Source organism: Sphaeramia orbicularis, chromosome 24, assembly GCF_902148855.1.
Source record: "Sphaeramia orbicularis chromosome 24, fSphaOr1.1, whole genome shotgun sequence".
Classification (NCBI taxonomy): Eukaryota; Metazoa; Chordata; class Actinopteri; order Kurtiformes; family Apogonidae; genus Sphaeramia; species Sphaeramia orbicularis.
The window spans coordinates 43,016,716-43,040,545 of NC_043979.1; the positions used below are offsets into that span (position 1 = coordinate 43,016,716).

Below are 23,830 nucleotides of genomic sequence, written 5' to 3' on the forward strand. Positions count from 1 at the left end.
GTCCACCTGCCTTTAACCTCTGATAACGTTTTTATTGGTAGACTCAATGCCCTACCACAACTAGTCATTCTCTGTCTTGTGAGGATACTTTTTTACCAGCACACATTGCTCTGCACAGACACCAGAATAGCATCTGAATAAATACTTGAGGGTTTTTTTGTTTTGGAATAAACAGACATGAATTATTTAAAGGAATGTTTTTTTGGGGAGGGAGGTTGTCTTAGATGCCTAAATAAACAGTAAATTTAATTGTAATCTTGCAATTTGAATGCAGTTTTACACGGGATTTATTATAAGAGGTATATTTTTTGTCTTAGATGCCTGAATAAACAGTAAATTTAATTATAATCTTGTGATATGTGTGTAGAGGTACTGTTTTACCTTTAGGTGGCACAGGAGCAAATATTTGACAAACTGAAATGAAGGTGAATAAGAGCAGAAAAAAGAGGAAGCTATATCTTTCATTCCTTCACAACATAACACAATTTCAAGAGGATTTAGTGAATGCATCAATAGGCACTGATGTGTCCCTAATCCATAGAGTGATGTCCTAGTTAGTTGTGCGATTGTTGTTGTTATTATTGTGTGTTTATCTGTGTGTGATTCACTAATGGCTTATTCATCCATGAACCTCCCTGAACTCTTCAAACCCCACTGTGTCTGTATGTTTGTGTCTGTATGTTTGTCTGATGTACATTGGTCTGGCGTTTTAGATCAGTCAGACACATGTGTGCAGATCCTGTACACTGTGGGGTTCTGTCTCCAGATCAGACCCGAGTCAGCAGCTGTCCGCTCCTTTCTTCTCACTTACAACATGCATCGACACACATGAAGCCAGCACTTGCCCAGAAACAGACATCTGAGGGTTTCAGCAGCCACTATGTCACATCTAAACGGTTTCTAAATATGTTAGCTTTTTCTGAAAATAGATTTGACTCTCCACTCATCACCAACTGCAGGTTTTATTGTTTCATCTCCTCCTCTTCTGTTTTTGGCTGCATTTCCTACACATTTTGATAGTGCTTCTATGTTCTAGATTTGGGGTTACATTTTTAATCCAGTTTGTAGGTTTTTTTTTAGTATATCTATGCATGGAATAAATGGAAATGAATGCAAAATAAGCATTTTCAGTGATAAACATGAAAGCCCTGAACAAAAAAATGTGGATATTTGTAGTAATACTGTTAAAGATATCACCAAAAAACTGCAAGCAACACTAAAGGAAGCAGAGATGCAACAGTTATGAATTATTGTGATCATCAGTTTTACTAATATGACTAAAAATGCTTCTTCTTTCTTTACTTCTCTGACTGTAAGCTAAATATCTTTAAACAAGACATTTGAGGTCATCAGACTGATGAATAATGATCAATTTCATCATTTTCAGATCAAATTAATAATAACCTATAACAACAGCCAATAACAACCGATTAATTTCATTTTAGTCTTATAGTTTTTAGGTTGTTTTTTTTTTTTTTTTTTTAACATTTTTAACAACCCAGTTTGGTGTTGTCAAACATAAGTTACACTCAGACCACACAACAAAAAGCTGCTGATGCAGAAACAGTTCATACCACAAACAGTAGGAGGCCAGTGTTTTTGTAGAAATTTGAAGTGTCCATGTATCATTAATCACTACAGTATGTTATCATGAAAAGTGTGATTGTGTGACATTGTGAGCATGTGACATTGTGAGTCTGAACCCGCCTGCTGCTCCTCATTTATTATTAACACCCCATTTCAAAACTGTCTGCATGGAAAGAGCAGACTAATCAGGGTGTGTCTCAGTGTGTGCATGGGTGGAATTATGCGTTTAATTTTTTGTTTGTTCATGTGAGACCATAATGTGTACATGTGTACGTCCATGTGTGTGCATTTGTTCATGTGTGTATGAGCAGCTGGTCTCGGGGTGAGTGAGAAATGCTGCCTGGTGTGTTTGCATGTGTGTGTCTGTGGTAGTTTGTCTGTCGTACCCTCTATGACACAGCAGAAAGCACACACATAAACACTGAAGAAGTCTAGAATAGATCTGGGTTTCAGGCTTGGTGGTCTTTGAAGGTTTTCGTTTCAAGCTGCACTAGGAGTCTAAATTTGTTTTGTCATTGTAATATTCTGCCTTTCACTTCGCTGGGTTTGTCCTACTGTTATGACACCCAGATGCAGCATCAGAAATAAAGAAACACAAAACAATAAGCTGAGATTTCTCTGCTGCTCTGGAGAGAAAGAATATCAGCTGGTGTAGGATAAGTTAAAGGTCTAAGTTAAAGTTAAATTTTATTATCCTTGTTGAGAAAATTTGTCTGTGCAGTTTACCTATCCTGATACACCCAGCATCTAGCATGAGCATTAGCTTTAGCACTTAGCTGCCATTGAAGGGGCTTGGGGGACAACTACAGATCTTCATCAGTGTTTTGGTCATGGGTGCTGACAGGAGAATTATCGTACATACGCCTGTTTTTTTCTTTTATGGCAAAGGAAACCAAGGAGCCAGAGGAACGCTAAGATGGAGGTGCTAATTGCTATACTACCACATCAGCCCCAGCATCAGGACAGGTGGTGTTTTTTCTGGAAATTGGCTTTTAGGCTTGGACCAGCATAAAAAAAAAAACATTCACCCTGGATCATATTAGTATGTAAATTTTTACCTGTATGTGTCACACCTTCACTCACCACATGTTGCTGATGGAAAAAATAAGACTATTTGAAAATGAAGGGACTCCAGTCCATAAAGTAGCTGTAACACACCTCCAACCTGTTTAGACAGCCACATAAACACAAAATAATGAGAAGAAGAAGCAGGAGTAAAGTACCACTATTCTAATAAAGTGTGGAGAAAGATCTGGAGATGCAAAGCAGAAACATTTTACAGTGTTTATGTATTCCCTTATCTAAATTTTCTGCTTCACCTTTTTTTCGCTTCAAGTTGACACATTGCAATATGCAGTAAAGGTGTTGCCCAAATAACATATGAACTTTGAAGTAAATAGAAACAGTGCGCATCATGTTCATCTTCAGTCTCTTTACTGAATATGTAATACCAATCTGCTTGGCAGTGAATGTCATTTAGCAAATTACTGATGCAGAACAATTTGGGTTTAATGCTATCCGGTTGCTGATGTAAAACACTTTTTAATATGAGCTGTAATGGACTGTTTATACCATTAATATCAGTGGGTTTGTAAATATAATGAAATCTGTTACTTGACTCTTTAGTGTCTCAGCATCAGTGGTGTTGGGTTACTCCATTTTAACCTACAGGAGTTTGTGTTTATGTTTCTTGAGGAAATCAAATTATGATGACTAAATATGAGTTAAGATTGTCTAGTAATGTCTTTACTGCCAAAATAAGAGAAAAACTGCTTTTCAAGTATGACACCTGTCACAGATAGACAGTCAGGGTGAAAATATGTGACTAGATGCAGTAAGTCTGTGAGCTGCTGGTGGCTGCAGACATCCAATCATGCAAGTCATTATGTATTCTTGAAAACATTTACTTCGTCAGTGAGCTACTTTGGTTGATGTTTCTCCTAGCTTTGTGTCTAAATTCTGCAACAATATTGGCCCAACATTACACACAAATGCATAGTTTAAGTCAGATAACATTACCATCTAAAAAGGCTATCACACTTCTTTAGCCCTCCGGGAACCTGAATCAAATGCTTTCTCAGAGACATTGATTTACTGTGTAGCTTTAACCTGAAGGCAAAGCTGTTCTGGACCAGTGATAGTGATCCAACTAATGGCTGCATCTCTTCAAGTCACATCACAGCTCCCTATGACACTCGTGTTCTCACATGGTGTTTATGAGGATGCTCATACGTAAGGACAGCTATGGCAGCTTGTCCAGCTTTGTGACAGCAGAAATAGAAACATCTTCCAATAAAAACATCATAGAGAGAGGAAGAAGACAGAAAAAGATGGCTGTAGTGTGTCTAAGAGATGCACATTAGGTGATTTTTTTTTTTTTTCATTTCAGTACAGATAAGCAGGATAATACAATAAAAAGAGACTTTGTTTGCTGAGTATTGAATCTGTCTGTGTCCAACCTGTAAATTATGTAAGTTGATGTTAATTTCCTTTGGCTTTACAGTCCTTACAGACACAAAGCTCTCAGTGTCCAGTGCAGCACTCTGTTAAGTCAGCGTTCCCATTCCCACTCACACAGTCGGTCAGTGGTGTGGGTTTGGACAGGACTCACTGGAAAATAGTGACAACAGCTTCAGCCCATAAATATCAGTTATAGAGGCCAGGATTTCATACACAGTCTGTCGGTTTTGATTTGTTCGTCCACTCCACTTTGGGGAACATGTGAGTATATCAGTATTTAATGCCAAGTTACAACCATGGGACTGAATTCAATGCAATTTAGTCAGAGAATTTTATATTAGGGTCTAAAAAGTCAGCTGTCATTTGTTACAAGACCTGCTGTTTGTGTTGGATTTACTGTGAGATGGTGATTGGATACTAGCGCTCTGTCTCATCTGTCTGTCAGATCACATGTCACATGGTGAAATGAAAGTGGTTAAGCGACATTATTGATGTGTGAATTTTTGCTCAGGCTGCTGATGTTAGGGAAATAAATGCAAGTAAATGAGACCGGTTGATAATGGGTTTTTAAAACACAGCATTAATGTAAATCTGGTTGTTCATTACTTCACTATAGTAGCTGCAGGACAATATTTATCAGTCTGACATCATTCTGATTAGAGCTTCCAACTTGGAGATTGTATGTATTTAGTGCATGGAGTAACTGTGGTGTCATCCATTGGTTTATGAACTGCTGTTTTGAAGCCAGTAGTTTGTTATTTGGCCATTACCATGTTGGTTTTTTTAAGCCACAGGTGACCATATTCGGACAAAAGTGAGGAGTAAGCTGTGTTCAAAAGGTCATGGTTGAACTAATGCTAAGTGCTAAGTTAGTGACTCAGTAAACTTAATCAAGCTCTGTGAAACAAGTCATTTTACGCCCTGTTAGAGTAACCTCCTATATGCAACTGCAGTGGAGCTGTCAGGAGAAAACATATTGTATTAAATCAACACAAGCAAAGTGTCAATCACACCTGTCAGTCAAAGCTGCTATTAGTCCTGAAACATGTGATCTGGCTAATTAAGCAATGGCTTAAAGATGGACCAGATAACACATTAGAAAGTCAAAATAAAACAAACAAAACCAAAATGAGACCTTGAAAATAACTACTGAGATATTATTTTTAATATGCGTGACTATGGGAGCCAGGGCTTTTTGAGCAGCATCTAGTGGTCATTGGTGGTATTACACTTTTCATACTGAAACACTGGCTTTGTTTTGGAGCCAAGGTCCTTGCAAACATATATTTAAAGAGTATATTTATTCCATCCAAAGATAAACAATTATATTAAGTGTTATTGAAGGATTGCACCACTCCTCTGAAATTATCTTCATTCACATTAGTTGTTTGTGAAATATTAGACCCCATGTAAACATATTTATTGATTTCATATTTGGTAAAGCCAGACCTCTCCTGGGATCAGCAAAGTGAGTGGTTCTTGTACAATTATCCCTCTGTGACTGAGACTATTCTGCATGGATGGCTGTGTGCAATGTGTTTCATGGCAGGACACAATAGCCTCCCAGTCAAACAAAATCAAGTCAAAGATGGAGGAGAATAGAGAGAGGAAGGAGAGGCGAGAGGAGGGCAGTGACAGGGGAGGAAAGAGAACACTGAGGGGAATAATACACTGAAACAAACAAAAAAAAAAAGATCTAGAGCCTGAAAATTGGACCTAAACCAGACAAAACCAAATGTGATAATGTGGCATGGAAAGTATTTATTTTCCATTTAAAACACATTTATATCTGGGTTTCCCAATGATCAGGTTATTTTGCTTGGAATATGAACTTAGCATAATGTAGAGAATAAAATCTTATTCATTCTCCCAGTTGGTCTATTGGTGTCACCACCTTGACCCTGGCAAAAATGGTTTATCTATGTGCTAAGCAAGTGTGGCCCCAAGCTTATTTTCAGCATTGTCTGTTAAACATATTGGTACTTAAGAAGAAAATAAGAAGAAGGTCTAAGTGTATAGGCAATCATTTCACTATTACACTAAAAGCCTTTGGAGCTCAGGGCAGACTGAGGTGAGAAGAACTTAAAATGATTGGTAAAGAGCTAAGGGTCACACAGAAGAAGATGAGTTCACCGATAGAGAAGCAGAAGGGGTTGATTTTTTATAAAATGAAACATAAAGCAGTAAATATTGTGGAGGGGGATCTATCTACAGAATGGAAAGCAGGGCCCTAAAGGCCTAGAGGCCAGAATAATAGATTGGTTTCCAAGGAGATGGGAACTGGAGGGCATTCAGCAGAAAACAGGCGATACACAATTACACACATGCATAGAGACACTGGCATGTTATAGTATGGTGAGGCATACTAATACAGGCAGTTTTTAAGGACTCACAAGAACAAGAAGTTATTGTTTGTTACATGAAAAACAAAGCAGTTGCACCTTCTGACCTCTAGATATTGTTTGCCCAAACAGGCCAGACAGCTGCATTTGGATCTTATAATATTATCATATTATGTATGAATCTATGAATAAAAATGCCTTATGTACCTAAATGCCCAAATGATTTTTCTGTATTTGGAGTAAAACTCAACAGATCAGGTCATGATTCCAGGAGGGATTGAAACCTGAGGAAGACAGTTATTGAAGATCTTAAAAACAATTTAAGTGTTGCTGAACTGACATCAAAAGACTTGAAACAATGGCATAAACAAAATCTTCTGCTATATTTCCAGCAAATGAGATGGCAGGTTGACCTACTTTGCACTTTCAAAAATTAGATGCTGGTTAAATATTTTGAGGCATGTAAACACACAACAAATAATTTGAAAAGCACTATAATCTGAAAATGTACACCTTCCCTCTGCAAGTCTTGAATGTTTTGACTTGATATAGTGACAAATGACTCACTGCTATGGAAAAGTGAAGCCCAAATATCACAGTTAGGGGAGCTGCCATATCGCTGGAATCTTTCAAAGCTGCCCATCACATATTTAATGCCCCTTCCTCTCAACAAACACTTTCTGTAGCCTATAAACATTCAACAGGACATGCACAAACGTAAGACTTTTTTTTTTATCTCAGACCTGTCAAATTGAAATATATTGAAGGAATAATGCATAATGTTAGCCCAGTGACACCAAAAAAATTGCACACTGCAGCTTTAAGTTGGAATTTCTCACCAAATTGATTTAATTTACATTGAAGATATATGTTGTGGCAGCTAACATGGAAAAAATGTTTTTAACATACTTTAATATAAGGGATCAGGAGCCAGTATATTGGTCAACTTTGGTATTGGTATAGAAGATATTTATCATGTCATGTTATATTAAAATCAGCAAAGAATTTTGTAATCTGAGCATACCTCTTTGATATTCATAAATGCTTTGTTTTGGTGTGATAATTAGGAGAATCAGGAGAAAAATCCTACACTTGCATTGTCTTTACGTCATCTCAGACAGTGCTGCAAATCCCTAGCCACCCCCATAATTTTTGTTAAAGTAATTAGAAAATATGTAAATCTAAATTAGCCAAACACTGCAATGAAGAGCGGTCTATAAGAAATGTTTCCAAATATGCAAAATGGGTGCCATATGTGCTCCCCTACAACCTGAAACTGCCTTAGCCAGAGGTTATCATTATCTTTAGAAAAGGAGGAGACAAAGACATGTGCAGCTACCATCGGGCATTCATTTTAAGATGTGCTTAGAAACACTGGAATTAGGTTAATTACATACACAGCTCTTAACCCATGGGATCAGGAAAATAACGATGTTTTATGTATCAGAGGTGCTTGATCCACTGGAGTGGACCCTCTCAACTACAAATTATCGTATAATTATATTCCTCTTTAGCGTCAGTCCCCCTAGTCTGAGTCATTTCAGATAGATCAGTGGCTTTAGCGGATACTGTACGTTTTAATTGTTGTTCTTATGGGTAGCCTAATTATGGACCCAGAAAGGAAACAAGGGAAAGATGCAGTAAGAGCTGCTGATGTGAATTTTTTTCCTCTCTGTGCAGATCCTGTAGATTTCTAAATAATAAATCTGCTGCTCTTAATATTTCATAGATTGGGCTGACACACATTAAAAGCTTGGAGGAAGTTTTCTGTCTCCTGAGACCAAAAAAGCTGAATTTGTGTCATAAACTGTAAATTATAACTCAGCAAAAAAATTCTGAAGTAGTCACAGATCAGTCTTACTCTAAATTAGGGAGCTTTTTTTTTTTTTTGCACAGTGGGCTGAAGTTTCTCTGACAATATTTCTCAGGATGTTGTGCATTTTACATTCAGTTAGTGTTGTTGTTTGGGACATAAGGGGACAGGAAACACCAGGTTCCTGTAGATGAAGAGAGGTGTGTGTGACCACTTTAGGTAACTGTTCACTAAAATAAAGTAGGTTGATATTATTATTCTAAACAAATTAAATTATAATCGGAAAACATTTGCATTGATTTCTAACTAAATCTACCTAAAATATCATTGTTTAAGCCTCAGTCTTGCTTTATTTTAGTCTCACAAATGTTCCATCTTACATTCAGTTTTAAGAAAATGTGACAAAAAATAAATAAATGAATTCTTTATTTATACAGTTTAGTCCCATTTGAAAGTGAGACCTGTTTTACACAGAAAAACATTACAGTCCATAAAAATAATAATGCTAAGTATCAAGAGTTTCTAAATATAGACATTGTTAACAATCAAGTGAGAATGTGCACATAAATCCAGTGCAAATGAGCAAATAATTCATCAATATAAATATACAGTACAATTTCAGATAACATATGTTAAGAAAGTAACAGCAAAACTAAAGTGTCTTAATTGATCTGATGTATTTTTGGCATTAAACCCTTTTTTTCCACTTGGAGCTGCTCTCTCTGAAGCTCAATACTGTGTTCATTCTTTCTTGACCAGAGCTTTTGTTTTATAATGGTGTTGTTTGTCTCCTAGGACTATGGCTACCAACGTGGGGTCCATGCGTATCCTCATAAAAGGGGGAAAAGTTGTCAATGATGACTTCACCCAGGAGGCTGACGTCTACATTGAGAACGGCATCATCCAGCAGGTACATAGACTACAAACACCTCCAGTACACAAAGTTCACGCCCATTTTTACACAAGAACACATTAAAGAGCATACATATTCAATACACATCACACTATTTATCTGTTTCCATGTGCACAGACAGTTGTACACTTTGACCGTCACTGCCCAGCGCATACCCAGCTGTTAGTGTGATTCAGTATTAAGAGAATGAAATACTCAGTTAACTCTGCGGCTCCACGCTGTGATAGTGAAAGCTATATTTAGTTCAATGACTGTTGTCATGGAAATAAGCATCAGTTTGTGCGAAGAAACCTGGAAAGGTCAGCTCCACTCCTGATGCACTCCTCTCTTCCCCAAACACTGTTTTAGTGTTAGTACCTTGTTCTGTATTCACGGATGTTTATTCTAATAAGATCACCAACAGGATCTCTCCCATTCCAGGTACTGCTGAATTAAAAAAAAAACAAAAAAAAAAAACGTAGACTCAGATACTGACAGTACATTGTCTTGTTTTCATCTCAAAATTATTTATACATTAAATCTCATGAAGAGAAAATCTTTAAAGGTCTTTATTAATGCATATTAAAGGTATCTTTAACTACATATTTTGCATTAAACATGGGTAAAGGTGACAAACTGATCTGAACAAGAAACAAATAAAAACTCAGTTTCAAACTGAAACACTGAATTCACTGCATTGGCTGCTTGTTACCAAAAGTGTCTTCATTCAGTCTCTCTAATTCATCACCCTGATGTAACACTTTGTGAGACAACTGCAGTGTTTTGAACCTTAAATTCTCTTTTAACAAACATAGAAAACATGGGTTAAAACAGCACTAAGATGCTTTTCTGTCTTTGTTGCGTGTCCCTAATGATCAGTTCAGCATTACTTACGTCTTTGTAGTAGTTTTTGAAGTTCAAATGGTCTATATGATGGTAACCTGGACAAATGAGAACTTACACTGACATTACTTAGTTCTGTAACCTGACAAAAGTAATGAACATGAACACACGTCTATGATATGAGGAAGAGCATAACCTCTAAAACGATGAGAGGCCTACAAAATTTGTACTTTATTTAACCAGGTAAAATCTGTTTTATTAGATTAAAATCTCTTTATCAAAAGTGACCTCACCACAGGAACAGTATAAGACATTTTCAACACTAAACACAAACAGTACAGAAAAATCCAATTAATACATACTAAAAATATACAACTAATATGAAATAAAAGATTGAGAACAAAACAGGTACAATTTCTAAAATTAGTAAGTTTTCTCTTAAAATTTAGGAACCCGAGTAACCAGTAATCACCTCTGACAGTTTCACATCCTAACATGTTATTTTCAGTAACTTCAGTCAATTTTTCTTTCATTACGAAAGCAACAGACGTGGGCTTGTAGTTTTATCTATAAAAATGCCAGAAAATTGAGAAAAAAAGTCCACATGCAAGAGTGAGACAATTTTTATGTTTTTGCACATTTTATTTACTTCAGTTTGAAAGATCTGAAACATTTTTACATTAATACACTTCTTACACACCCTCATACAAAAAAACATTCACATACATAATTAGAAAGAGGAAAAAAGTTAAAAAAAAAAAAAAAAAAAGAAAAAAAAAAGAAAGAAAGAAAGAAAAGAAGGGGGTGACATAAAGGGGAGATGAAGGTGGCCACTGAGCATCAAATTCTCCTTGCATTATGGCTATGGATCGCTGACTCATGTATAGATATAGCTTACCTCTACTTACTCTAAGGGTAATGTAATGTGGGCTTGGGCATACTCCAGAAAACGAGAGTGAGACAATATTAAAAAAAAAAAAAACAGGAATGTGCAAATTGTTAGTATTTTAGTAACCCCTTACTACCTAAACTTATTTGCAATTATATAAACAAAATAAATTATTTGTGCTGTTACTGTCAAGCAGATGCTAAATTAAGTGGAGATTAGTAAATTGAATACTCACAATAGCTATGATACAAATTAGTGATATTAGGCATAACTTTCATAATAGTAATTAAGCAGTAATTAAGTCTCAGGTATGGAGATTAGTTTACTGAAATAAAACAGATCCATAAAAATTCTCCAAAAAACTTTCCATCACTTATAAAATTAATAATATTTTTTTAATTCTGTGAGAACTATTCTAGAAATTAGAAATGATGACCCACAATCCAAATCCAGCAAAGTAAGCACACAGTGGTTAAGCTGATCATATGCACAAGCAGTAAGCGCAGTAGCAAAATTGTGTTATTTGTGTTTTGTGTGGCAGGTTGGAAAGGAGTTGATGATTCCAGGTGGAGCAAAAGTGATTGATGCATCTGGAAAGCTGGTGCTGCCAGGTGGAATAGACACCAGTGTTCATCTGCAGGAGACTTTCATGAACGCCACCATCCAGGATGACTTTTACAGTGGGACCAAGGTACACTAACACCCACACACATTCACACTGACACACACGGCTGGGTTACAATAGGCCATTGGTAAATGTGTGATCCAGAATCAGCTGATATACTGTCAGACACAATCTCTTAGTGTCATTCTGTCTTGTCTTTAGTCAAATATTCATCCCATCCTTCATATGTTCTTCAAGACTAATGACCACACATGTTCTCGTGCTGCTCCTATAGGAAGCAAGCAAACAGCTGTCACTGGTTTCGGGTTAAAAGACTTCTCTTTTAACACACACCCCCCTCACACATGTACAGCTGTTCAGTCTTCATTCGTATGGGTTTATAAGTTCATTTCCTATGAGTGCTCTGCATATTTTCCACTGCTCCCCTGAGACTCTGAGCTAGGAGGATGATTTAATAATTAGGAGACTTAAAATTTCAAAAGAAGGAGTGTAACAAGGCCTGCAGCAGAATCCATGACTTCAAGGATGTTGCTGCTGTTGTTGTCTGGATTATTATTAGGTTTTGTGTATCCACTGTACACACAGCTGCCACTACACAGTCCAAGCAACAAAGAAACATGAAAATAAAGGTTATCAATTGTGTTGCTGTAACTAACAAGGTAAAAATCAATGTATTATAATGTTTACACACTCATTGGCCCACTGAGAATACGGTAAGTGCACTCAGAGTGTAGACTTCTACCAAGGACTATTCCACACGATTAATAAACCATAAACAAATCTCAAGTTATTAATTCAAAGAACTTTGCAGTCTCCTTGTTGGTGCACACATACAGCTGTATTATTATTTGCATGTTCACATTTAACTTTTATCGATACAACTTTTATACCTCTACCTTGTGAATATTTCAAGGTTTTTTCAGTTTTTGTATGCACAAATTGAAAAAATTATAACAAATTTATCTGAATGAAAATAAACTTACAGGCCATACTGGTTATGTCTCGTGCTGTCCTCTTATTCTTTTTCTAGGTCTTTTTCATCTTATTCTTTTTGTCCCAGGTCTTTTTTGTGTATCCTCTTTATCTTCAGGTTCATCTTAGTCTGTTTGTCTGCATATCCAGCACCATAATTTCCTTATATATTAGTTGCAATGCTATGCTGTTTGATTGTGCAAGGCAAAATACCAGTATTTAAAGTCTAACATATTTATTTTCTAGATCCATCCACTGGCCTGCTTTTTTTCCTTATGTTTTAGTCTCTATTTCTATCTCCTTGAACAGTCAGAGACTATTTTGAGGATATCAGAGGCATTTTGAATGTCTTTCTTCTTTCAAAAAGTGCCAGTGTGTTTGGAAGATTTAAGCGCTGTAGCTTAGTGAAATGACAGGCCTGAGTCTAATGGAATGCCAGCTGAAGTGGGCTGCTTTAGTGGGGGATTCAATCCTCTGTATGCCAGCTTACCCACACACCCCCAACCTCAGCCCCTTCCCACTGATTGACCCCGCTACCATGGCAACTAACCCGCTGTTAGTGTGGAAATCAGGGTAGAGTGTGTGTCTGTGTGCACACATGACTGTGGTAGTATTGTGTGGTCTCTACGGTGACTGTGTTACCGGGGCAACGGCTCATGTGCAATTGTGATGAACCCCGAAACTATTTCCCTTCAGCATCGTCTTCCCTCCCATCATTTTGTTTCTGCCTGCTCTCCTTCCTGCCCACCCTCCTCTGTTTCCCCTGTTTAGAGGATACAGTAAATTCCAGATGTATTGTTATCCAATCTGATCAACCATTTTAGACTTTCCATTTACTCCACATGATCTGATCCGATTCTTTGATGATGATCCGCTATCGACCAATTAGATCAGGCACCGCAGAGCTAAGGGTAATGCCTCTGCAGGAAGGAGAGGTGCATGGAAATGAGAAGGAGGAGGAGGAGTGGATGAAAGAAGCTGAGGTGTTCAGCTGTAATGTGAGGTATGAGAGGTGCTGATAGAGGCTGATCAGAGAGCTGCAGTGGTAATCCGTTTGACACTGATAACCTCTTCAGTCTGACATGCAGAATCCTCTCAGATCAGTCATGTGTCAGTTTTCCATGTGGACAGAAAAGGTATTCATGAACCAGAGGTAGAGGCTTTCATAAAGGACATTTCAGAATCTGTAACAAGTGAAGGTTTGGCATAAACGACCTTCAGCTTTCCTAAATGTGTTAAGACTGTAAGAAAATATTGATAGACTTGAGTATTGTGACATTATGTTTTGTGATACTGTAGTCTGTACTTGGTTCATATTGTGTTTTTTTAAAAAACACCATTAAAAAAAAACCCAAACATAAAAAACTTTTTTTATATTTGTTTGTTTGTTTTTTTCATATTGTGTTTTATGTTGATCCCACTCTTCTGACCACATAAAAGTTCTTAGATTGTATGCATGTCTTAATTATAACAGTTTTCCTACAATTACATGTAAAAAATATTCAATCAGTATGACCTTGTTTAACTTAGGGCAAAATACTACAGTCAATTAATGTCAAATTAAATCTTGTTTCTTTATTTATTGTTATGAACAATTAACAATTCTAATACATTTTTGTTTAATTGCATGAACTTGAGAGGAAACATACAACATAGAAGTGCATTTGATTTTCACATGATATATGTTCATACATTTCAAGATATATTACATTGTCTCTCTCAGTTTAGACTAATTTGTACTGACATCTGTGTAAAGTGAATAGTGTTCACAGGGGATGATGAAACAAACTCTGACTTGAGACATTTCGTTGAGCAGAGAATGAGTCAGTGCAATGACAGAGGACATTTTTGCAAACAAGAAACAATGTATGAGCATATATGACCTATTTAGACATTTTAGGTAGGCTATATTATAGCTTCTAGTGGTTCTTGTGTTAAATAATATAGAGCAAGTGATACTAGGACAAACATATTCACACAAGCACATTTTTGTTGCACAAGGAAGATTTTCAGAGGGCACACTAGGGCTGAAAGATATATCGTATCGATATCTAGATATGAACATTCAAGATATTAATATCGAAAAAGCAACGATATAAATGATATAGATTTCCCCCGCGCTCGCCCTGCATGTACAGCTCTGGAAGTCACAACAAATTTCATTTATTCGTACTTTATGTTAATGTTGATGACTGGCAGTGAGTTCTTATAAATAAAACTGCACTTTCCACATTCTTTTGTATTGTGATGTTTGTATTTTTCTGAAAAATGCTTGGTTTTCACTGAACCCGTCGTCATATATCGTATCGATATCGAGATATCTGGCACGAGTATCGAGATATGAAATTTTGTCCATATCATTCAGCCCTAGGGCACACTGATACCATTTTTAGGATTTAGCATTTTTTACAACTTCACACACATAAACTACAATTCATTGAATACATATTGTACATTACCCTATACTGCATGGTAACCCCTATTTCATGGTACATAATGTGATTTCAAAAGCCCACCACACTCATATGTATGTGGAGATACCCATGCTTGCTCTCCCCCCACTTTTGCTCCCTTTTCACTTTTATTTCCACTGGATTATCTTCACAGTGGGGGGTCGGGGGTCTTTAATAGAGAGGGGATTCATGTTAAACCTCTGTTTGGGGTTTGTGTGTCACCATCCGCATTCACTGTCCTGCCAGCGTCAGTAATATGCTTATAAGAAATAGTGGGGGAGTACAGTGTTTTAGGTTGTATGGGGCCTTACAATCTGCACTTCCTTACACCTCCACTTCACTACTTTTATTAAATAAAATGCTTGCTTTGAATGTGTTGTAAAGTATGTATGAAGATGTACTGAAGATGTGAAAAGTGGTGCTGCTTTGTGGAGTTTAAGTGTTTTGACTGTATTATGTAGTGATTCATTCCAGTAGAACACAGTGTTATTGTGCTCAACATCAGCAAAACAAACCAGTACAGTCTCATCACGAAAACACAGTAACTGCCTGTGTGATGATTCAGTGATGATTTGGATTTTCTTGCATATTCTCAGAGGATTTCTAATTTAAACTTGGATGTTTATTTGAGGAGTATAGTTACAGATGCAGCATGAAAAGTAGAAACAGGGCAGGATGAAAGAAGTTTTGACTGGCAGAGAGTTTGCTTGTTCCAGTTTGGAAAGTGCCCGCTGAAACCTTCACAGTGATGAAAAGAAACACTCATAGATCCTTTACATAATACCACACTGTGAAAATAATCCACTGCAAACAAGAGTATCTAAGTATTTATTAGCTAAATGTATTTCAAATATAAAAGGGAAAGGCAGTCACTATGTAGTAAAGTGGTCCTTATCAGCATTTACTGAGCTGATGTCTGAGTCCAAAAGGGTTTATTTTTAATTACCTTAAAAAAAAAAACAAAAGAATTGGGAACTCAAGCCACAAACACTTCATCCTTCGCAGAAAATAGAAATGTTCACAGTAGTTCTAAGTAGCATTGATATTTCAAACTGTCACCAGCAGGTGGGGGTCTGGTACCAGAACACACTTAAAACCAAAACCACCAATAAATCAACATTGTGTATCCATTAAGTGTGTATTCGCTCACTGAATAAAGTATAAAGCTCAGTGTTTCCACACATCTGTACTATGATATCATCAAGTTTTCTTCATCAAACTAAGACTCATAGCATCTTATTTTAACATTCACTAAAAAAAAAAAAACACTGTGTCTTATAATCTTCAGGTGCTGCATCAGCTGATAGTTTACATTATGGCTCTGCTAGCTCAGCTCTATTTTTACATTGAAAACAGCCACTGTTTAACTACAAGTCACCTCCATTTTCTGTACAGTTTGTCTTGTCAATCGCTGCACTAAAGCTGCTCTGGAAATTGATTCACTTCATATCTCTACAATACATTGGGATCTTTGGTAGAACTCCACAGCTCTTTATTCTAAACACTCTAATGATAATATTAGATGCATATTTCAAAGTATAGATTCTAAATGTAGCTCCTTTCAGTAAGTACCTCAGATGTTGAGTAAACACACTTTGTTACATCATCTGTCTTCTTTTTTTCCCTCTTTCTTGCTGTTTCTTTTCTTCTGTCCCTCTTTTCAGAAAATGTTAATTAAGGTCACAGACTGACATCTTAAATCCCACATTCCCCTGCTGCGTCCTTGGCCTCTAGATTTCTGACACACACACACACACTGACACACATGCTGACAGTGACTAATGACTCTACACTCTACATGTAGGCATAGGAGGAGCCCTTCGATGCTGATGCTGCACATGGTGATGTGTAGTCTCTATGGCAACGGGAGGTCTTGTAGGTTGGTGACTGATGGAGTTGTTACACAGAAAAAGATGTCTGCCACTGGGATGTGTGTGTGTTCTGGAGGAATGGCCCTGCACAGGATTAGGGTCATGTTAAAAGTCATTTATTGAGTTGTGGGAACCTGTGCAGTAGTGGTAATAAAATGAATGATTTGTTGGTGGTGCAGCTGAACTTGGCGTCACTGAAAATCTCCGTTGATCTGTTCATTTCCTATTTCCTATATTATCTTTGGCCTGTTTTCCCGTCACTCCTCAGTTTAATATTGCAGATATTGAAAGGGTGGTTGTGTAATATTGGAACGAGAGAGAGGAAGAGGAGGAGGAGGAGGAGGAGGAGGAGGGTGTGGACCTGTGACAGGCATGGCTGAGCAGTTTCTGTTGTCATGGCTACACAAAAGTGCATTTACCATCCACTCGAATGAAACGAGTCACCGCAGACCACTCCCTTCATCTCAGCGTCATTCCATCCTGTAACCCTCCTCTTCCTCTCCTCTGACTTTCCCTTTCATCCATTACGTCCCTTTTCGTCTTCTCCTCCCCCTTTATTTGTAATTTTTGAGGTAGTTTGAGGGTGTTCATGTCGACACAGCTCTGAGTCACAGTTCCATCCTCCATTTTGCATGTGAATTTTTAATTTTTTTGTCACATGATACGTTTGAATTTTTTTGTGTGTTGTAGCTAATTCATATTGCAAGACAGATGGATTGGAGAAAGGTTATGCTCGAAAAGAATGAGGAAAAGGCCACTACATTGTAGGTTCATTAAACTTTTAACAGCAAGTGAGACAGCACGCAAGAGTGTTCTCAGTGTTTTTTCATTTATTTATGTGAATTTTGTGAAGTTAATCCGCCGTCATGGTATTGTCTTGATATTCCAAATTGTAGGTGATTGAATCAAAGAACTGAAGTCTGAATCAAATAGGTTTTTTTTTTTGGAGAATTGTTATAGGCACAGATAGCTAGCTAGATAGACACACAGACGGACGGACGGACGGACGGACGGACGGATAGATAGATAGATAGATAGACAGACAGACAGACAGACAGACAGACAGGGAAATTACAGTGTAAAATATCACTTCTGCTCACTTTCAAGATGACAAAGTTATAGCATTTCATATGTCATAGGTCTTATGTCAATGATTATAACCCAAGTGGTTCATTCTTCCAAAAGAAAAATGTCAGGACTTTTTTAGTGTTTCATATGTGAAGGGTTAAGAGTTTTTTTCAGCTAGTTAACTGCAGGGTGTTTTTATCCCTTATATCATCATCTTCCTAAAATAAAATGACTTTTTTGCCTAAATCATCTCTTCATGATGCTGGTCGTGTCTGGTAAAATCGCTTACATTCTCAGTTGAACAGGTCATGAGATTCTACCTCATAATAACACACATGTCAGGAGTGTGATTCAGGCCTGGTTCCTGAAAAATCTGACAAAATTACTCTGGCAATTATTTTACAAAAGCCACAATCCAATACAACTTACTGATATATTATTTTCAATTCCACTTATCCATCGTTCTTTTTCTGTGTGAGTCTGTCACTTGTGTAAAAGTCCACATTTCAGGTATTACAGAAGCAGTGACATATTATGCACTTTTTATTTTACACTTTAACAAAGTTTAGTCACTCTAATGATCATATTCCCATATAAAACCTGCCTCCGACAGTGTGATGATGTGGAGACAGTTCATAAGGAGGGACAGTTTTTACCAGAACAAACAGAGTCTATGGGACTGACAGTGAGATCATTGTTCTCTAATCACTCTCTCCTTTCTCTCTCTCTCTTTGTCCCATTGTCTCACCCATCCTTACCTCCTCCTCACCCTCTAACTCACCCGTCCTCACCCAGGCGGCGCTGATGGGTGGTACCACCATGGTGATGTCTCTGGTCCTGCCAGAACAACACTGCTCCCTGCTGGACACCTACGAGAAGAGCCGAGCCGTGGCTGATGCTAAGGCCTGCTGCGACTACGCTCTGCACGTCGGCGTGACATGGTGGGGACCCAAGGTGAGAGCCCAGACCACGAGACAAACCACAGCCCAGAACACCTCCATTAGACCATTTAGAGACAGCTCTTTAATCTTTTACTCTCACGGAATGAATAACGAAGCAGTGAAACCATTTTCATATCTGGGTGAAATGTGTAATGACCTAGATTAAACCCTGCAGGATCTAGGTTAACACACATGCTCAGTGGGCGCATTAGACAGATTCTATGAGTCAACGCGCCTTATTCAGCCTTTGGCTCAAATGTCTGTACTATATCGTATGCCGGCTTTGTGCATGTGCCACATCTCATTATATGTAAAGTCTTAGAGCTAGAATCTTCTTCTAGCTGATAACGCCATAATATCTTCCTTCCATTCTGATGTAATGCACTTATGTCAGTGGTCACATCAGTTCAGTTTTCTTTACTGTTACATCATTTCATGTATTAACATAGGAAGACATTGAAAAGAACGCCTATGACGTGAGGTCCACTAGCACTAAACAATGTTATGTGCATGCCATTATTTATAGTTTTGCATTTTCACTATTTTTAAGTCTTATTTTGTTTAATGTGAAGGTTAAGAAAAAGCACTATTTAAAAAAAACTCAATCAAACATTCTTCCATTTCACATCCAATCCCACACGATATTAACACAGATTAGGTGGGAAGGAACAGGTTAATATATTATACACTCTGACATTTTACTTACCTTAGACCATGTTTAACAAACAGAGTTTAATTAGATTTTCCTCTTTGGCTGCAACAGTCGCCTATGTAAAAGCAGTCTGATCTCCTTCCAAGCTCATTTCACACTTCATATAACAAATGCACTCAAACACACACATATAAAGTATATAAATAGAGCTTTTCATTTCCTTCATGTCCATTTTCACCCTGGCTAATGCCATATATTATCTGTTTGTGACAATACAAACCAAAAACTTAGTGGCAGCTCAGTGTATTTCACAAAAAAGAAAGGCAAAACACATGAAATGGAACACAAAAACAAATACAATAATAAAGTGGAAAATGAAACACAGAAAAAAGAGTCCATAGAATGCATTTAATCGAAGAAAGAAGAGAATTTTAGCACAGCCATAGCTACTGTACAGAAAGAACTGACATAATGACTTGTTCATAACTGACAAAACCTCCATCTCCTATTGTCCTTCATTGACATCCTGACCCCTGACCTTTACTTTCAGGTACGTAACGAGATGGAGACCCTGGTGAGGGAACACGGGGTGAACTCCTTCCAGATGTTCATGGCCTATAAAGACATGATGATGCTGCGGGACTCCGAGTTGTACCAGACACTACAGACCTGTAAGGACATTGGAGCCATTGCACGAGTCCACGCTGAGAACGGAGAGCTGGTGGCAGAGGTACATTAAGCAGATCCAGTGATACATCTGTCTCCTTGTTTTCCTTTAAAAGAGAAATGTTCAGAACAGCTGCATGTTTTCATACTCAGCCGATAATTGTTGTCTAATTGTTGCTCCTCCTGCATACTTTGTTCCACTAAAACCACTCAAAGTCCAAAATGTTCAGGTTGTTAAAGACATAACAGTCAGATTTCCCCCTATTTTTACCTTTTATATTTTTCAAGATATTTTTTATTCCTATTATTCTTATTAAAATTAAGAATTTTAGGCTTTATAATGAGAGCCCAAGAAATCTTCTCCTGTTTTTTATAAGTCTACTATTCCAGCTTCTTCTTCACCTTTATTGCTTTATTTTTAACAATATTTTCTAATTTAAGATATCTAACTTGAGCCATAATTCAGCAGCATGTCAGCAGTGTGCAAGCCAAGCTGTCAACAACCAGCAATCGGATATGACCTCTTCAGAGATTGAAATTTTTCTAGTTAAAGATTTTGTTTTTCAGGGCGCCAAAGAGGCTTTGGATTTAGGCATCAGTGGACCAGAAGGGATTGAGATCAGTCGACCAGAGGAGGTGAGTCTTCATAAGCATCAGATGGACTTTTATAAACAGGAAGCATCAGTAGTATTGCTGTTATTTGCTTTCTATTATATTCTTCAAATATTACTGTTGTTGAGCTGTAAAGTCCACAATACTGGCATCTCTAATCATTTCATAAAAATAACTAAGTCAAACTAACTTGATTATTATCAGGGGCTGGGTAAAAGACAAAACAAGATTAAAAGAAACTACATAATGTTAAACATGGCCCTGTCTCAGTGTTTTAGAAATATGCTGCTAGCATTAAATTAAAAGCACCTTATGTTTGTTTTGTGATACATTTTCTCTGTTCTATTGTGAATAAAATGTGGGTTTACGAGATTTCTTTTTTCATTTACATTTTGCACAACTTTTTTGGAATTGAGGTCATTGAATTCCATAGATCGGTCTTTCAGTAGTTTAAAATGTATGCCATTTTCTGTTTTAAATTGTCTGCACACTGTTGGTAGAACACACATATATTTTATGTGTATTGTTTTCATTAAAATCAGAATGTAAGTGAAAGCAGGACTCTGGTAACACTTGGATATTTGATGAGTTTTAGTTCTGGATTTGATGTAAAAAAAAATACTGACTTAACAAAGATGCTCTTCAGATTAGGAAATAACACAAAAACTCTGCTGTTTTAGTTACTACAACTACTTTCACAAGCAAATAAATCAGTTGACTGCAACAAAAACAAAATATCATAGTTATTTTGTTACAGTATAGTTATGTATGTTCAGTATATACTTAAGTTTTCCTTGTGTTTTTGTCTGCAGTTGGAATCTGAGGCGACTCACAGAGCAGTGACCATTGCCAACAGGGTAAACAGTCAACAGCAGCACTTTTCAATATCTCATTTGGGTGTTAACTGATAAATGAACAAATGACTGAGTGTTATTGTTTTTTCAGGCCCGCTGCCCAATCTACCTGGTCAACGTGTCCAGTATGTCAGCTGGAGACATGATCGCTGCTGCTAAGATGCAAGGTGAGTCACTAAAAACTTTATTTGTATTGTACTGTAAATGTTAATGCAGATTAAAGAGCATACCAGATGACCGATAAGATAATAAAAAAAACTGAGATGGTGATCATGGGTCAGTGATAAAGGTGACAATATCGCCACCTTCCACCTTCCTCCTGTCTCTCCAGGTAAAGTGGTCCATGCAGAGACCACAGTAGCTCACGCCGTGCTGAATGGGATGCAGTATTACCATCAGGACTGGGCTCACGCCGCCGCCCACGTCCTCGTCCCTCCTCTCCGGGTGGACCCCAACACTCCCAGCTACCTCATGGGCCTGCTGGGAAAGTAGGTCATCTGAAACACCTGAAGTATTTTAGTCAGCTCAAGTAATTGTCAAAGCTAAACTGCTTATGCTGCTTTCAGTGACACTCTGAGCGTCGTGGCCTCGGAGCACCGTCCCTTTAACATCAAGCAGAGAGCACTGGGGAAGGAGGACTTCACTAAGATCCCCCACGGAGTGCCTGGAGTCCAGGACAGGATGAGTGTCATCTGGGAGAGGGGAGTGGTATGTGCACACTCAGTTGTTTGAAGAAAAGTAGGAGGGCTGTGCAACAAAATCCTACAACTTAATATCATTTTATAACAAAATAACTATATTTGCGGCAATTAGGGATGCACTGATTGCTAAATCTATGGTTGATACTGATAGTGATATTTAGTTTTTGGCCAATAGCTGATGGTATTTTCTATTTCTGTATTTTTGTTGTATATATTTCCACCAACAAAAAAATCTTCTCCACGATATAAAAATATTCCATCTGTGTATCCCTTCATCCACCCACCTCTGCTCATCTGGGTCTAGGTTGTGGGGGTAGCAGCCTTAGCAGATACCCAGACTCCCCTCTAGCTCCTCTGGGGTGACATTACGGCATTCCCAGTCAAGCCGATGGAAATAAACCCTGCAGCATATCGTTTTAACACAATCAGGACACTGATCTGTGCTCCAGTCTCTCCCAATCTCTTCTGTTACAGTCCATAGTCTTTATGTAGTATCCAGATAATATGAATTTAAGTGGTAGAAGTTTTTATTCACAAGCATATGAGTATGAAAAAGCACATTAATAAAACAGCCTGGCCTATTTTTACTCTAATACACTCCTAAAACTAGCCCACTAGAATCACACAGCAAACATCTCATCATCAAGTGTTTTTTTTTTTTTTTAAATGAACTCAACAACGATAATCTGATGTGTTCCCAGGTTACAGGAAAGATGGATGAGAACCGTTTTGTGGCAGTGACCAGCTCTAATGCTGCAAAGATCTACAACCTGTACCCACGCAAGGGTCGCATCATCCCCGGTGCTGACGCTGATGTGGTCGTTTGGGACCCAGATGCAACAAGGTTCACAGATATAAGACATATTTTACTTCATTAAGCGTAACATAAACAAAGGCTGATAACTTCTCTGTCTTCATGCAGGACTATTTCCGTGAGCACTCAGGTGCAGGGTGGAGACTTCAATCTGTATGAGGGGATGCGATGCCATGGCGTCCCCCTCGTCACCATCAGCCGAGGACGTTTAGTGTGTGAGAATGGCGTGTTCATGTGTGCGGAGGGCTCTGGAAAGTTTTACCCACAACGCACTTTCCCTGACTACCTCTATAAGAAAATGGTGCAAAGAGAAAAGGTATGACCACGTTCATCCAAACATTAACAATCCATAATATATTGTATGTTCAGAATTTGCTTAGATGATGAAAGTGTTTCCAAAGAATTCACTGGTTGTTGCGGAGCAGTGAGGCTTATGCCATGCTGTGTCAGCTGCCCTTACAGTGTGTCTAACGACCCTGATTTGGCAGTCTGTACAAAGGATTTAATGCTTACACTCTCTTTGTGCCCTGACACTGTTTTTCTGCCACTGCTGTCTGCAAATATCTCCTCTACTCAGCCTCCACCTCACTAGATATGCTGCACTATTTTTTTCCTTTAACCTTTGATGTTTCTCTCATCTCAAGTTGTGCAACAGTGTATTTTTTATTTTCAGTTTTTAAAAAGATGGAAAATTGTTGTGGTATTAAATGGTTGTTGTCTCTGACATTCAGGGCTTTTAGGAGGGTAATCAGATGAAACAGATGGAAAACCTAAT

The 23,830-nt window shown here is 37.8% G+C and overlaps 1 protein-coding gene across 2 annotated transcripts in view; it reads left to right on the forward strand.

Annotated features, from left to right (window-relative positions):
- The window catches only part of LOC115414935 (dihydropyrimidinase-related protein 5-like), a 31,370-nt gene that overhangs the window by 3,897 nt on the left and 3,643 nt on the right, over positions 1-23,830 (forward strand). For both annotated transcript variants that reach the window (XM_030128297.1, XM_030128298.1), the window contains exons 2-12: positions 8,998-9,112; positions 11,368-11,517; positions 18,611-18,769; positions 19,959-20,138; positions 20,642-20,710; positions 21,499-21,543; positions 21,632-21,707; positions 21,872-22,028; positions 22,107-22,248; positions 22,943-23,085; positions 23,164-23,371. In XM_030128297.1, the coding sequence (XP_029984157.1) occupies positions 9,002-9,112; positions 11,368-11,517; positions 18,611-18,769; positions 19,959-20,138; positions 20,642-20,710; positions 21,499-21,543; positions 21,632-21,707; positions 21,872-22,028; positions 22,107-22,248; positions 22,943-23,085; positions 23,164-23,371 (1,440 nt within the window). In that variant the 5' untranslated portion in view covers positions 8,998-9,001. The remainder of the gene's footprint in view (positions 1-8,997; positions 9,113-11,367; positions 11,518-18,610; positions 18,770-19,958; positions 20,139-20,641; positions 20,711-21,498; positions 21,544-21,631; positions 21,708-21,871; positions 22,029-22,106; positions 22,249-22,942; positions 23,086-23,163; positions 23,372-23,830) is intronic.